At 55.2% G+C, this 15,035-nt stretch overlaps 1 gene segment (V, D, J or C); it reads left to right on the forward strand.

The window, feature by feature from the left end:
- LOC132487771 (Ig mu chain C region secreted form-like) overlaps positions 1-15,035 on the forward strand; it is a 78,423-nt gene that overhangs the window by 61,514 nt on the left and 1,874 nt on the right. The window contains 1 exon segment of the C gene segment in view: positions 10,235-10,290. Within this exon segment, the coding sequence occupies positions 10,235-10,290 (56 nt within the window).

The raw sequence follows: 15,035 nt of genomic DNA on the forward strand, positions 1-15,035 counted from the left end.
AATCAGTCCATTTATGTGAGTAGGGTGTTAAAGTCTCCTACTATTATTCTGTTCCCATTGATTTCTCCCTTTATGTCTGTTAGCATTTGTTTTATGTCTTTAGGTGCTCTTATATTAGGTGCATGTATGTTGATGAGTGTAATATCCTCTTCTTGTATTGATCCTTTTATCATTATATAGTGTCCTTCTTTATCTTTCTTTATGGCCTATGTTTTCTTTTGTTTGTTTGTTTGTTTGTTTTGGGGGTTTCTTGCTTTTTTTTTTTTTTTTTTTTTTGGTATGCGGGCCTCTCACTGTTGTGGCCTCTCTCATTGCGGAGCACAGGCTCTGGACGTGCAGGCTCAGCGGCCATGGCTCAAGGGGCCCAGCTGCTCCGCGGCATGTGGGATCTTCCCGGACCGGGGCACAAACCCATGTCCCCTGCATCGGCAGGCAGACTCTCAATCACTGCGCCACCAGGGAAACCCTGGCCTATGTTTTAAAGTCTATTTTGTCTGATATGAGTATTGCAATCCCCACTTTCTTGTCATTTCCTTTTGCATGAAATATCTTTTTCCATCCTTCTCTTTCAATCTATGTGAGTCCTTTGCCCTAAAGTGGGTCTCTGGTAGAGAGCATATTGTTGGCTTTTGGTTTTGTAATCCAATCTGCCACTCTATGTCTTTTGATTGGAGCAGTTAATCCATTGACATTTACAGTAATTTTAGATAGATATGTATTTACGGCCATTTTAAACTTTATTTTCCAGTTGATTCTATATTTCTTCTTTGTTCCTTTTTTTTTCTTTTTGTCTTCCCTTTTGTGGTTTAATGATTTCCCTTTATATTATGCTTGTGTTCTCTTCTTTTGGGTGTTTGTGAATCTACTGTATGGTTTTGACTTGTGGTTGCCCTGTTTTTCTTATATCTACTTTCTTTAGACTGATAGTTATGTAGGCTCAAACACATTCTTTAAAAAAAAATCTGCATTTTCTTACTCTCCTCCTCCACATTTTATGATTTTGATGTCCTCTTTTACCTCTTTATACTTATCATTTTGCTGTTCATTGTGGTTATCATTGCTTTCACAAAAATTTTTTGATTTTTTAACCTGTATACTTGCTTAAGTAATTTGCTTTCCAACTGTGATTTTTCTCTTTCATATAGCTTCTTACTTCTTTTCTATTTAGAGAAGGTCTTTCAATTTTTCTTTTAGGATAGGATTAGTATTGCTGTATTCTTTTAGTTTTTCCTTGTCTGAGAGATTCTTTACCTCTCTTTCTATTCTAAATAATCTTGCTGGGTAGAGTATCTTAGGTTGCAGGTTTTTCCCTTTCAGAACTTTGAATATAACTTGCCACTCCCCTCTAGCCTGCAGTGTTTCTGTAGAGAAATCAGCTGATAGCCTTATGGGGGTTCCCTCATAATTAACTCTTTGTTCTTCTCTTACTGCCTTAGAATCTTCTCTGTATCTTTAACTTTTGTCATTTTAATTATAATATATCTTGATGTAGGTCTGTTTGTTTTCATCTTATTTGGAACCCTCTGTGCCTCTCTATCTGGATGTTTGTTTCCTTCTTTAGGTTTGGGAAGTTTTCAACCATAATTTCTTCAAATACAACTTCAATCCCCTTTTCTCTTTCTTCTCCTTCTGGAATCCCTATTTTGTGTAGATTGGCCTGCTTATATTATCCCATATGTCTCTTATATTGCTTTCATTTTTTTCATTTGGCTTTCTGTCTGCTGATTTGATTGGGTAATTTCCACTATTTTATCTTCCAGCTCACTTATTCTTTCTTCTGCATTATTCATTCTGCTCTTCCTTGACTTGAGCTCAGTTTTCATCTCAACAAATGAATTTTCTAATTTTTCTTGGCTTCCCCTTTTAGTTTCTAGTTCCTTTTACAGTAATCTGCATTTCTGTCAATAACCTTTCTTAATTCCTTCAGTATCTTCATTGCTGACTTTTTGAACTTGGTATCTGTTAGACTGTAGAGGTATGTTTCATTGTTTGTTCCTCCAAGGGAATTCTCTTGGTCTTTTAACTGAGAGTGGTTCTTCTGCTTCTTCATTTGGCTTATATTTCTCTAACTCTGTGAGTTTAGGAGAAACAATTATCTACTGTAGCCTCGGAGGGCTATATTTGTGGCAGCGTCTCTGTGTAGCTTGTGTGGGTTTAATATTTTTTGATACAAGGGCTGTTTTTAGTGTGGATACCTGCCACCTCTTTCCTCAGTGAGTGTTGGCTCTTATCTCCTTGATAGGAAGTGTGACTGGTGTTGTGGTGACCAGAGCCTGCACTGGATGTTGAGCAGGGCTTCCTCTTTTTGCTCTGTGGTTGTCCCAGCCCTGTTGGGGGAAGGGCCTGCTCCCTAGTTGTTGGAATAGAAGCCCCCAGATCTGTTTCTGAGCTGCAGTCTAAGGTAGGAGGTATTGGAGTGCGCCCACTGAGAGAGGAGCCGCTGAGTATTTCTCCACTGGAGCTGTCCACCAGTAGTGTGCCCTGTGGTGTCACCTGACACCTGTTGTGCTGGTTCACAAAATACACTGTTGTTGGCACTGCCCTTGGCCCCACCTCAACTGTGGGGATGCCAGCAATCAGCCCTGGGGTCGCTCAGGCATTGTTTTCATAAGGTCACCAGCACAGATCCACTGAAGTCAGGTCCCAGGACCACAGTGGTCATGCACCTGGACCCACTGTGAGTGCTATGCAGGCAGCTCAGACCCAGACCCGGCCCAGCCCCCATGTGCATGTGCCCACAAAGCCCACAGCTGCTAAGGCCAGACCCACCCCAGCAGTGGGAGCACCTGTTGTCTGCCTGGGTGTCCTACAGGCACCGAGTTTACAAAGCTGGTGGTGGTGGTAAAGTCACAGCTCACACAGCCATGGGAAGAGGTTTCAGCTCTGCTTCCTACATGGTGCAGCCCCTGGGACTCACCTCTGTGAGGGGCAACCTGTTGGCACACACTCCTGGAGCCCACTGTGGTGGTGTCCTGTCCAGTGCATGGAAAAAGAGGCTGCTATGGCATATCCCGCCCCACTCTTTCCTTCACGTGCCACTTAACAATGGTACTTAGCTTCTATGGCAGACCCAGTCTTCTTCCGCATACACCCTGGTTGCGGCCGCACCACACTCCAGCCCCCTCAGGCTGTCTCCACGCAGCCAACACCAGTCATCTCCCCAGGTCTGACCTCCAAAGCCTGACCTTCAGCATCCAGCCCCTGCCTATATCAGCAGAAGCACGTCTCAGACTGGGACACACAGAGCAATGGCAGGGTCTGTCTGGTCTGTTCTGCCTGCCACAGACCAGTTGCTGTTCTCTCCTCCACACCTCTGAAGCAACCCCCACCACATGCCGGCTGATCTCACTGGTGAGGGGGCTTCCCAGGGTGTGGGAACCTTTCCTCTTTTACAGCTCCTTCCGAGAGGTGCAGGTCACATCCCGCTTCGTCTTTTTTTCTCTTCTTTTGTTCTACCCGGTTATGTGGAGATCTTTCTTGTCCTCTCAGGTGTCTGAGGCCTTCTTCCAGTGCTCAGTAAAGTGTTCTGTGAGAATTGTTCCATATGTAGGTGGTTTTGATGTATCTGTAGGAGGAGGTGAGCTCCACGTTCTTCTACTCCACCATCTTGATTCCCTCTTTGTTATCCGTCTTTTTATAGACGAGGGAACTCAAGGCTCAGGGCATTTATGTGAGTTTTCCAGGGGAAAGCTGTAGTAAATGTGGACCTGGAGTTGGCTGCAACTCTGCAGACACAGCAGTCCTGGTCCTGCTGCAAGAGGAGTGGGTCGGGTCCACACACTGCAGGGGCTGCAGGGAGCTGGTGTGGCTCAGAGCAGATGCAGCACCACCAGCAGAAAAGCAACTCACCGTATGTGGGCTAACTGCAGTGGGTCAGTGGTGGAGGGGGCGGCACATTTGGATATGAAGGCCAGCACATCATCCAGTCTTCAGAAGGGAGTCTTCCTGTTCTGGAATCTGAGGGAGCCATGCTTCCTGGTTCTGTTCATCCCTAGACCTCATCCACAGAAAAGCCACTTTCTCCAGCACAGTGTGGGTGCCAGAACCAACGGCCATTGGGAGCCTTCCAAGAATTTCAAGGGCGATTTGCTCTTCTCCCTTCCTTTCAACTTCAGCTGGAAATTTACGATGGCAGGAGTCCGTGGGAACAATGTGGAAGGAGTTCATGGCAGGAAAGAACCTCAAACTCCAAGTCAAGGAAGCCCTCAGGAGAAAAGCTGGCAAACTGCCTCAAACATGCATAAGGCTTGACAATGCAAACAAATGCATGCAAGCAAATGCACACAACAATGATGGGGCCATTTGTCGGGCACCCCTCCCTGTCCTGTATGGTGAGGGTGAGTGCCTGACACCTTGGCCCCACCTAAAGCTGTGGATGCCCCCTTTGGGGACTGTTGGCCAAGCACTGACCTTGGCCTGATGTACTGTAACCTTAGGGCAAAGGAGGGGTGAAGGGGGTGTCATGGTCCCTGAGACTTTGTTGAATATCCAGGTCACTGTACTGAAGGGACAGGCATGTCCCTCTGTCAAAGGCATGCTGCCATCAGGATCTGAACCCCAGGAGCTCCTGCACCCATCACTGAAAACCCACTGGCGTTGCTCACCCCCTTTCTTGTGGCAGCTCCCAGAGGCAACCAGCCTGTGCCAGGCAGAGAGAAGAGGCTAAAATGAGGTGCTCTTAGAGCAGCTCAACCTCCCCAGATCTCCCAGAGAAGGGTGTTCCCGGGTGCAGGGACGGCACAGTCAGGGGAGGCTGCGGATACAGCATCGTTCTTGACATGGAGGTGTGGGGGCAGCGGGGGCTTCCCCTCTTGCATAAAAAGCCAGGCTGAAGTAAGAGTGCATTCGTTCCTTCCTGCCGGGTGCTGTGGGAGCCCTTCATGCTTCTAACCATGGCAGCAGCTCTGCAGTCATGAGGGAGTGGCTGAGACATCCTCAGAGCCACAGCCTGCCAGCCCCGTATCCTCAGCACTGAGCAAGTTCCCACCCCATCTCCTCGTTCCGTGGGGAGGCCAGCCAGCTTTGGTTGTTCTGTTGAAGATCAGGCCGGCTGTCCCCTGTAGCTGGAGGTGTCCTTCCCATAGCGTGTGGTGACACTCCCAGTCAGTGTCCTCCTCCCAGGACCGTGGGGGAACTTAGGAGACTTCTCAAAACTTTAACCACCCCCACTGCCTCTTCTGGGTTGTAGGGGTGGAGGGGGGAACAGTCTAGCAGGCACTAGAATCTTTTGTTCATTTTTTGACTATTGCCTTTTGAAATTTATAGCATGTGTTGGTGTCCCCCCACACTTATTAAAAATTTGTTTGTAAGTTGTTACCTTTTTCTCTGGTTTTTACTCTTTTTTGCTCATGTCCTTACCTTAAAAGAGGTAATTCCTGTTTCTTTTCCTCTTTTTTTTAAGAGTTTTTTTTATGTGGACAATTTTTAAAGTCTTTATTGAATTTGTTACAATATTGCTTCTGTTTTATGTTTTGTTTTTTTGGCTGTGAGGCATGTGGGATCTTAGCTCCCCGACCAGGGATCAAACCCACACCCCCTTCACATTGGAAGGTGAAGTCTTAACGACTGGACTGCCAGGGAAGTCCCCCTGTTTCTTTTCCCTTTGGTAACATCTTGCAACTCTTGATTTATTGACTGAAGCAACCACATGCCCTTGTATGCCTTCTGAACTGATAAGTGAAGCACCAGGCACTTTTTCCTCTTGTGTTTTTTCCCATAAGGACCTTCCTTCTGGAGCAAAATGTCCAGAGACCAGTTCCCCAAGGGTGGAGGCCATCAGAAGCCAAATCTCAGATACAAAGCACTCCCCACAAACGTGAGGAAGGTCCTCCTCACTTGCCAAAGTGCACCCACATTCTGGCCATCTGGTCTACCACAGTGCCAGCTCTAGGAAAACAGGACCCTGGAGTGGGATTAGCTCACCAAGCCTGCAGGGCCATGGAGAGCCCTGGGCCCAGCCGCAGCCCCCGCCCTTAAGCAAGGCCTCCATCACCCAAGCACATGTCATCTCTGACTTCTACATCTCCTGGACACTGTGATCCAGAAGTTCAAGGAGCACAGGGAATGTTGTTCCCACCTGCCTCCCGTCATGAACATCAAGGCCCAGAGTCATTTGTAGCTCACTGGCTATTTACTGAAGTAATTGCATGGATGTGTCCTGACTCTAATGAGGCAGCTGAGTGACAAGGGCACCCTGGCCTCAGGGGTCCAGTCCTCAGCTCGACTCCAACTCCTGCTCAGGACAGCCCAGCTGGGAGATGCCTTCCCAGCCACCTGCTCCAGAGCGAGGTGGGGGCACCTTATGGGACACAGCTGTGGGCAGAAGCTGGGAGACTGACTCAGCATGGCCAATGGGCCCTGTTCTGGCCACCCCATTCCAGAGATCCAGACGCCTCACCTGGCACTCGCTGGGGCACACACTTGTAACACCACTGTCCTTTCTCTGGCACGTGCTTGAAGTGGGTGGCGGCAGGAGCGGCATCCCAGGACCCGGCCATGGGATGCTGTAGCAGGAGCCCAGCCTGGGCATGAGCACAGCCAGCCGCGTGGCCTGCCGGCTCCAGACCCACCACTGCTGCCCTGACCCAAGTTCTGCACACCATTGCCAGGAAGGGGGCCGGGGAGGACTTTCTCTGAAGGGCTCAAAAAGCTCCGCCAAAGCCAGATCCTGTCACACCTGGGGGCCAAGAGGACACGCCAGCCCCCAAGGGCAGCGCTGCATTCTCCACAAGGTACACGATATTGCAGACGTGCTGATCCTCTGCTGTGCTGAAGAGACAGGGCTCGGGCTGGGTGGGGCCTGAGACACGGGGCTGGAGGAGAGGGGCTGGCAGGGCACGGTGGGCACCTCCCCTCCCCCAGGCAAAAAACCAGATGCGCTGGAAGGCCAGAGCAGACATTTCCTGGAGGGCCTGGGACAGCCCCACTCCCCATTTCCTTAAAGGGAGACCAGAGGCCCTGGAGCAGAGGGTGAGACTCTCAAAAAGGCTCCCCATCCTTCAGCCTCTTTGCTGAGCACACAGGCCACCTTTAAATCAGGCTACATCCAACCACCTGCCATTCTCCTCCAGGCACAGGGCCCAGCCTCTGGGTCTTGGGGTCAGCTGGACTCACTCACACACACACACACACACACACACACACACAGACTTCCCCACATGCTATCCCCTGACCCCTCCCGCAGCAAGCCTCCAGGGCGTCGTCACCGCCTCCCAGTCCCCAGCCATGTCCGTGCCCTTCAGTCCACCCGCGGCAGTGGTCCATGGGCGAGCACGCCCACCACACTTACACCTGGCCTCTGGGTGCCTGTGAGCGTCTCCCCTCTGTGAGGGCCCACACTTGGCACACCTGTGGGTCCTGGCACCCCAGCCCCAGGTTTGACGCTGCTGAGTGCAGGCCTCCTCCTCCCCTCCCCCAGGACCCCCCAGGGTTCATGCAGGTCTGGGAGGGGGAATCCACTCCTTTAGACCATCATGCCCCTCCCCTCGCACCCTCCCTCCAGCCAGGCCATCAAAAGAGCTGAGACCCTCCCCGAGGACCAGCAGCGGGGGGACATGGCAGGGATCCGGCCGTGTGGGCACACAGTGGTCCAGCATCAGCACAGCCCCAGCCCCCCTGGAGCCCTGTTACCACAGAGGGCAGCGAAAGGCCTCACAGTGCTAACAAGGGGGCTGCTGCCAGCACCACTGCTGCAACCAGAGAGACCCTGACAGACTCCCCAGGGCACGCCGGCAGGAGCCAGCCACCTTGCGGCTCAGCAACGGCCCAGGACCCCGCCCACTGGCATGGCAGGGCTTTCTCCACCTGAGAACATAGCTCCAGTACAGGTGGACGCGGGACAGACTTGAATGTGCTCTCATTTCTAAAAGAAAAAGGAAACCGCACAGGCGGCCTTCAACACTGGGAGGATTATTAGCAGCGGCAAATTATCTGTAACCAACCCAGGAATGACTGTGGGGACTGGTGGGCAGGGGTCTCCCATGGGCTCTGTGGCCGACCTGCCCGGGCTCCACCTCACGCACTGCCCGCCCTTGGGGTTCTGGCCAAGCCAGGAACCACAGTGCTAGCTGGGGCCATGGTGATTGACAACTTTACAAAACCCCTGGACAGAGAGGCCCCAGGGCAGCTGGGTCCTCGGCCTGAGGGCTCACAGTTGGGTGCACAAGGGGGGCGGGTAGGGAGCCCGAAGAAGGAGTGTTGCATGCGCCATCTGGGAATGTGAAGGGACTTTCCAGGTGGGCACGAGATGGGATGCGTTCCAGGCAAGGGACTGGGTTCCCGAGGCCTGGGGAAGGGGTACTGGGTTGAGGGGAGCCCAGCTGGGAATCGAGGAGGGCTGAGAGGCCCTGAGCCTCCGAGCAGCAGGCTGCACAGAAGACTAAACAGTGAAAATGTGACCTCGTGGGAGCAAAGCAAGTCAGGGGTCTGGAGGACGTCCAATCCCAGACCATGGGGTTCGGGCAGGAGGGCGCCCGCGGGGGCAGGGGCTGGGCAGTCTCTTCAAGCAGGGAGCAGACCTTCCAGCTCCTGGGGGCTCCCTGGGGGCCCTGGGTGCAGGTCTCTGGGCCCCCCAGCACGGGGCCAGCTCACTGTGCCTGTATGCTAACTTTGACCTCTGGGGCCAGGGTACCCTGGTCACCGTCTCCTCGGGTAAGGGTCCCCCACAGCTGCTCCGCCTGAGCCGCGGGCCAGGTCCCTGGGGTCTGTGGCTGCACCACCACTGCCTGAGGGCCGGAGGCCTGGAGCACAGGCAGGGTCCTGGCTCCATTCAGGACCAGGCCTGGGAGCTGACAGAGCCCCTGGAGGTGAGCAAGCTGAGAGCTGGGCCGAGAGGCCCCGGGACAGGGGCGGCTGGGAGGGAGGAGCCCTGAGCAGAGCTTCCCCAGGGGCCGGGGCCTGTGTGCGTCAGGGTGACCAGGACCGCTTCAGCGCTCGGGGCCAGGGCACCCTGGCCACCGTCTCCTCGGGTGAGACGGCTCTCTGCCTCCGCTGTCCTGGGCCGGGGGGAAACCTCCAGAGAGTCCTTGGCCCATGTGGGACCCTCGGGGGTCCCTGGGGGAGGCTGCTCCTGAGGCCATCTGCCTCCCCGTCCTGCGGAAATGGGACCTCTGCTGGCGGAACACAGTCTGGGCCGAGCGAGCTCCGCGCCTGGGGCTGCAGGGACTTGGGGGTAGGGCTTCGGGTGGGACCAGGAAGCCTCCTGGGGCTTGGTTTTTTGTACACCCCCCAATGGGGCCCACGGCATTGTGACTCCATTAACCCCTGGGGCCAGGGGCTCCTGGTCACCGTCTCCTCGGGTGAGTCCTCACGAGCACTCCTGCCTCACTTTCTCTGAGACTTTTTTGCTGCATTTGGGGGGAAAATGAGGGTGTCTGGGTCTCAGGTCTAGAGGGCCTGGGGGCAGCCTGGGAGGCTCGGAAAGAGGGCCGAGGGGGTCCAGGCTCACCCCAGCGAGCAGCAGAGGTTCCAGACGCCCTCTCTGGCTGGGCTCTGCAGCCAGGGCTTTCTCTGGGGGTCTCAGCCACCCTCGGGCTCTGGGCTCCCAAGGTCCTGCCGGCCACGGTAGGTGCTATGCGGGGTGGTCCGGAGGTCTTGGCCAGCCACCAGTTCTTGCCTGGGGTCCCGGCATAGTTGTCACAGTGTGACAACTGGTTTGACAACTGGGGCCAGGGGCTCCTGGCCACCGTCTCCTCAGGTGAGTCCTCACGCCCTCCACACTTGGGGAGACCCGCGGTGTCCGGGGCTCAATGTCAGAGGCACGGGGCACTTTGGAGGACCGGAAAGGGAACCAGGGAGAGGGTCCCCATAAAAGGGGCCCAGAGATGGACGTCCCTGCCCCAAGGCTGGCGCGGTGCGGGGACAGACAAGACAGCTCCTTTGGCTGGTCTTGTCGTTGGATTCGAGCATCACCAGGGGCTTCCGTCAGCTTTCTGGGGCAGGTGGCTGGCTGTTCGAGGTTGGTTGGACTTCTGAGTTTGAGTTAAGGATTCGTGATTCATGGTCAGACAGCCTAGGTGGGCAGTGGTCTGGCTTCTGGGCGCCAGGCTGGGATGTGGGGTCTCCAGGGCAGCCTGGAGGGAGCAGGGCCAGCAGAGGGTTCCGGGGCCCTCCGGATAAGTGACTCGGACCGTCGGCTTCCGTGCGGCGCCTGTAGACAGGACAGGTCCCCGGGCGCCATGGGGCCGTGCCGGGCCCCCGAGGTTTTTGTGAGGTGAGGCTGGAGATCCCACCACAGTGATTACTACGGTATAGACGCCTGGGGCCAAGGGATCTTCGTCACCGTCTCCTCAGGTAAGAATGGCCCCCTCCAGGGCCTTTATTTTCTGCTCCTTTCTCTGGGGTTTTCTGAGCATCGCCGTCTGGTCCTCAGGACATGTCTGTGTCCGCCGGGGGACTGGGCAGACTGGCCAGGAGGGGACCAGGACCAGGTGCCCTAGGGATTTCAGAGCCTCTGGATTTTCTGATGTCTTTCAAAAATTGGAATACTGCCGGCATTCAAGAGGCGGCTGCAGGCGGGAAGGGCCACCTGTGGGGGAGTCCCAGGACCCCCTCGGCGGCAGGACAGTTTGGACTATGGCAAGAGATAATTTGGCTGCTACAATCATAGAGTCAGTTGAGGAGTGTGCCTTGATGATTGTGTTTCTAGAACCACAGGAATGCCACATGTGGAAGGCATAGTGAAATATCCTCTTCAGATATGAGGTGTACTCTGTGCTAGATTGTACTTCAAATTCTTTATTGGTTAGGATTAGAATTGTCTGGGTGAGGATGGACGTGTAGTGTCCCAATCTTGGTGAGAGCGGGGTGCCCTAGCCCCCCGAAAGGAGGAGCCTGGGGAGGTTACAGGTACCGGGCTTTGTGAGGACACTTGCTAAGAGAAAGATACATGTTCATCATAAGAGGCGCTTATGAAACACTAAAAGACAGGGTATCCTTCAAGTGGCTCCTGATTAGGAAAATTGAGACTTTAGACTGTGAGAGACTTTTAATGTATTTTAAATTTTATCATTCAATTAACAACTGTGAATCCTGTCTCTGGGGAGTTGATAGGGGTGCAAGTTTGGCCGAGAAGTAGTAACTCGGTACTATCGGCCCCCTGCCCTGATTCAGGGCTGAGTTTTGGCAATAATAAATTCGGCTTATTTTTTTAATTAATTGGTGGTGCTGAGTTAGTCAAGATGGCCGCGAGCGGGGCTGGCCACCTGCAGCAGGTGGCAGGAAGCAGATCAGTCGAGAGTCTATTTTAGGAAGCAAGAAAACACAGTTGGTAAATTTATAGCTTATGGTTACCAAGGTGTGGTTTGGTGACGGTGTTGCTCAGCCGCACAAAACTGAAAGTGTTCCACTGAACACAACAACATCTGGCTAATTTGCATTTCTAAAATAAGGCAAAGATGTTGACAGAAACTAGAAGGTTCCCCTTTTAACTATTTGAATCTATTTCAGTTTTAGCTTATCAACTGCTCATTTATATTCATTTTCAAAGTAAATGTTTAAGAAAGTAAATAGTCTTAGGTGCATTTTATCAATGCATTCGTATAATGTTCTAATGGGGCACCCCCCATTAATTAAGGTAATTAATCCCAAATCATCCTCCGATGCCCCGAAGCACTGTTTTCACTATGAGTGTGCCCACATTCTTTAGCCAGTCGATTTTCTCTTCGTGACTAAGAAACACTCTGGTATTCTGATACGGTTGCCTTCCCTTTCAGTATTTTTCAAGACCGCTTTGCAGGTATCCAGCTCAGGACAGGTTTTAGGTGAAATGTGTGCATTCGTCATGAATTATTTCAGTTAACCATGTTGGTTGGTGGATTGAGGAGACGCAGGCGGGTGTGAGTCCGGAAGGACTCAGGACGCTTTGGAAGGGCCGTCTCTGTTCTGAGTCATCGGCCCAGCCAGCGTCTTAGTGGAAGGAGCTCCCGTGGAGGGTCCGAGAGCGGGTGCCCCCAGGCCCGCCGTGGCTGGGGGTCTCCTGGGACCGCCCGGAGCAGGGGATGGCAGTCCTGGCTTCTGCCACCGGCCAGGGGGTTAGTGGTGAATCAGCCATTTTTAAGGCATTTGGAGGAATTCTTCCAGGCCAAAGGCCCCCCGGGACTTGCCAGTGACCGGGAGCCTGGAAAGGTAAGAGGAAGGCAGCCAGCGCTGCCAGGCTTGCTGCCCCGGGAAATCTGTATGAAATGTTTCTGTTTTCACTTGAAGGGGAATCAGTCTTTGACTGTTGCCTGTGTGGGTCCAGGTGCTTCACACACACAGGGCACCCCTTCCCGTGTCCTCACTTAAGCGGGAAGCGCGGCTCTGGGTTTTAGATCGTTGCTGTGCACTGGAAAGCAGCCTCTGCTTTCTGCAGAGCTTTGGGGGAAAGAGCACAGCTGTGAGCGGCACTTCAGGCAAAATGCGTTTCCCGTCATGGTTAATGAGGATTCTTCCTGGAGGGGATTTAGTCAAGTCGGACTCATTTGAGACTCGGGGGTGAGGAGGAATTTGGGCCAAGGGCACGTGCCCAGTGAGGCCAAGGCACGGAGGGAAGCGTCCCCAAGGCTCTCCTCTCCCCGGAGAAGCAATGCTGCCCATTCCAGAGAGACTGGGACCTTGCTTCTGATGATGGCAAATGCGCCTCGGCTCTTGCAAGATGCTTTAGGGAATGTGAAGTCGCCAGCAAGCATTATCCCAGGTAGCTGAGGAAGGTGCTGCCTGACACTGCTGGGAGCCGAAGCCGGCCGGGCCTGGGGCAGGCACGGAGGAATCGGGTGCCCAGTGGGAAGGGGAGGACAGGGACTCCGGGGAGGAGAGAGAGCAAGAGGCACAAAGGGACCTGACCCCGGGCCCAGCCCAGCTGTGCGGGATTCCTGGACCAGGTGCCTTAGCCGAGACAAGTGGGTCTGGAGCTTTCCGGCTAGAACCACTGGGCTTTCAGGACTGTGCAGGGCTACCCTGGGCTGCCCATAGCAGGCCTGAGCTGAGCTGGACAGAACCGGACTGAACCGGGCTTTCTGAGCTGAGCTGGATTGGACTGAGCTGAGCCGGGTTTAGTGGGGCTCAGTGGGGCTGAACTGGGCTGAGCTGAGCTGGACTGAGCTGAGCTTGGCTGTGCTGGGCTGTGCTGGGCTGTGCTGGGCTGGTCTGAGCTGGGCTGGGCTGGGCTGAGCTGGGCTGGGCTGAGCTGGGCTGGGCTGGGCTGAGCTGGGCTGGGCTGGGCTGAGCTGGGCTGGGCTGAGCTGGGCTGAGCTGGGCTGTGCTGTGCTGAGCTGGGCTGAGCTGGGCTGTGCTGGGCTGTGCTGGGCTGAGCTGAGCTGAGCTGTGCTGAGCTGGGATGTGCTGTGCTGCGCTGTGCTGAGCTGGGCTGAGCTGGGCTGGGCTGAGCTGGGCTGAGCTGAGCTGGGCTGAGCTGGGCTGAGCTGAGCTGGGCTGAGCTGGGCTGAGCTGGGCTGTCCTGAGCTGAGCTGCGCTGGGCTGCGCTGGGCTCTGCTGGGCTCTGCTGGCCTGTGCTGGGCTGAGCTGAGCTGGGCTGAGCTGGGCTGTCCTGAGCTGAGCTGCGCTGGGCTGCGCTGGGCTGTGCTGAGCTGTGCTGAGCTAAGCTGCGCTGGGCTGAGCTGGGCTGAGCTGAGCTGAGCTGGGCTGAGCTGAGCTGAGCTGGGCTGAGCTGGGCTGAGCTGGGCTGGGCTGAGCTGGGCTGAGCTGGGCTGAGCTGAGCTGAGCTGGGCTGTACTGAGCTGGGCTGGGCTGAGCTGGGCTGAGCTGGGCTGAGCTGGGCTGGGCTGTGCTGTGCTGAGCTGGACTGAGCTGGGCTGAGTTGGGCTGAAATGATCTGGGCTAAGCTGGGCTGAGCTGGGCTGAACTGAGCTGGGCTCTACTGGGCTCTGCTGGGCTCTGCTGGGCTCTGCTGGCCTGTGCTGGGCTGAGCTGAGCTGAACTGAGCTGCACTGTCTGGGCCGAGCTGGGCTGAGCTATGCTGGTGTGTGCTGAGCTGAGCTGGGCTGAGCTGGGCTGTCCTGAGCTGAGCTGCGCTGGGCTGCGCTGGGCTGTGCTGAGCTGTGCTGAGCTAAGCTGCGCTGGGCTGAGCTGGGCTGAGCTGAGCTGAGCTGGGCTGAGCTGAGCTGAGCTGGGCTGAGCTGGGCTGGGCTGAGCTGAGCTGGGCTGAGCTGGGCTGAGCTGGGCTGAGCTGGGCTGAGCTGGGCTGAGCTGGGCCGGGCTGAGCCAGGCTGAGCTGGGCTGAGCTTAGCTGGGCTGAGCTGGGCTGAGCTAAGCTGGGCTGGGCTGAGCTGGGCTGAGCTGGGCTGAGCTGAGCTGGGCTGAACTGGGCTTGGCTGAGCTGGGCTGAACTGGGCTGTGCTGAGCTGGTCTGAGCTGAGTTGAGCTTGCCTGAGCTGGGCTGTGCTGAGCTGTGCTGAGCTGGGCTGAGCTGGGCTGAGCTGAGCTGAGCTGGGCTGAGCTGGGCTGAGCTAGGCTGTGCTGAGTTGGGCTGAGCTGAGCTGAGCTGGGCTGGGCTGGGCTGAGCTGGGCTGGGCTGAGCTGGGCTGGGCTGGATGGGCTGAGCTGGGCTGATCAGGGCTGAGCTGGATGGGCTGAGCTTGGCTGAACTGGGTTGAGCTGGGTTGAACTGCACTGAAGTGGGCTGTGCTGGCTGAACTGGGCTGAGCTGGGCTGGGCTAACCAAGCGGGGCTGAGATGGGTTCTGCAGAAGTGGACTGGTGGGCTGGCTCGACTTGGACAGCTGACGAGCTGTTTTGGGAGGGTTTAACCTGAGCTGAGCCCTGGGAGTCACGCTGGGCCGTCCTGGCTGCTCTGGGCCGACCTCAGTGACCTGCTTGTTCTGAGGGCTGGCGGAGCTGAGTCTGCGTCATCCTCACCGATGACCTTCAGACCCTCCCTCCGACCCCAGACCCCCAGGCTGGGCCCAGTGTGGCTGAGCCAGGGGCAGTGAGGCCATGCCGGCTCCAGTGTCCCAGAGGGAAGGCGGGGCTGCCCGGACCCTCGACCGACCGCCAGGGCACGAGAGACGCTTCTCACGCCCGCTTTCTCTTTTGTCCTCTCTC

Source organism: Mesoplodon densirostris, chromosome 4 (assembly GCF_025265405.1).
Source record: "Mesoplodon densirostris isolate mMesDen1 chromosome 4, mMesDen1 primary haplotype, whole genome shotgun sequence".
NCBI classification, from domain to species: Eukaryota; Metazoa; Chordata; class Mammalia; order Artiodactyla; family Ziphiidae; genus Mesoplodon; species Mesoplodon densirostris.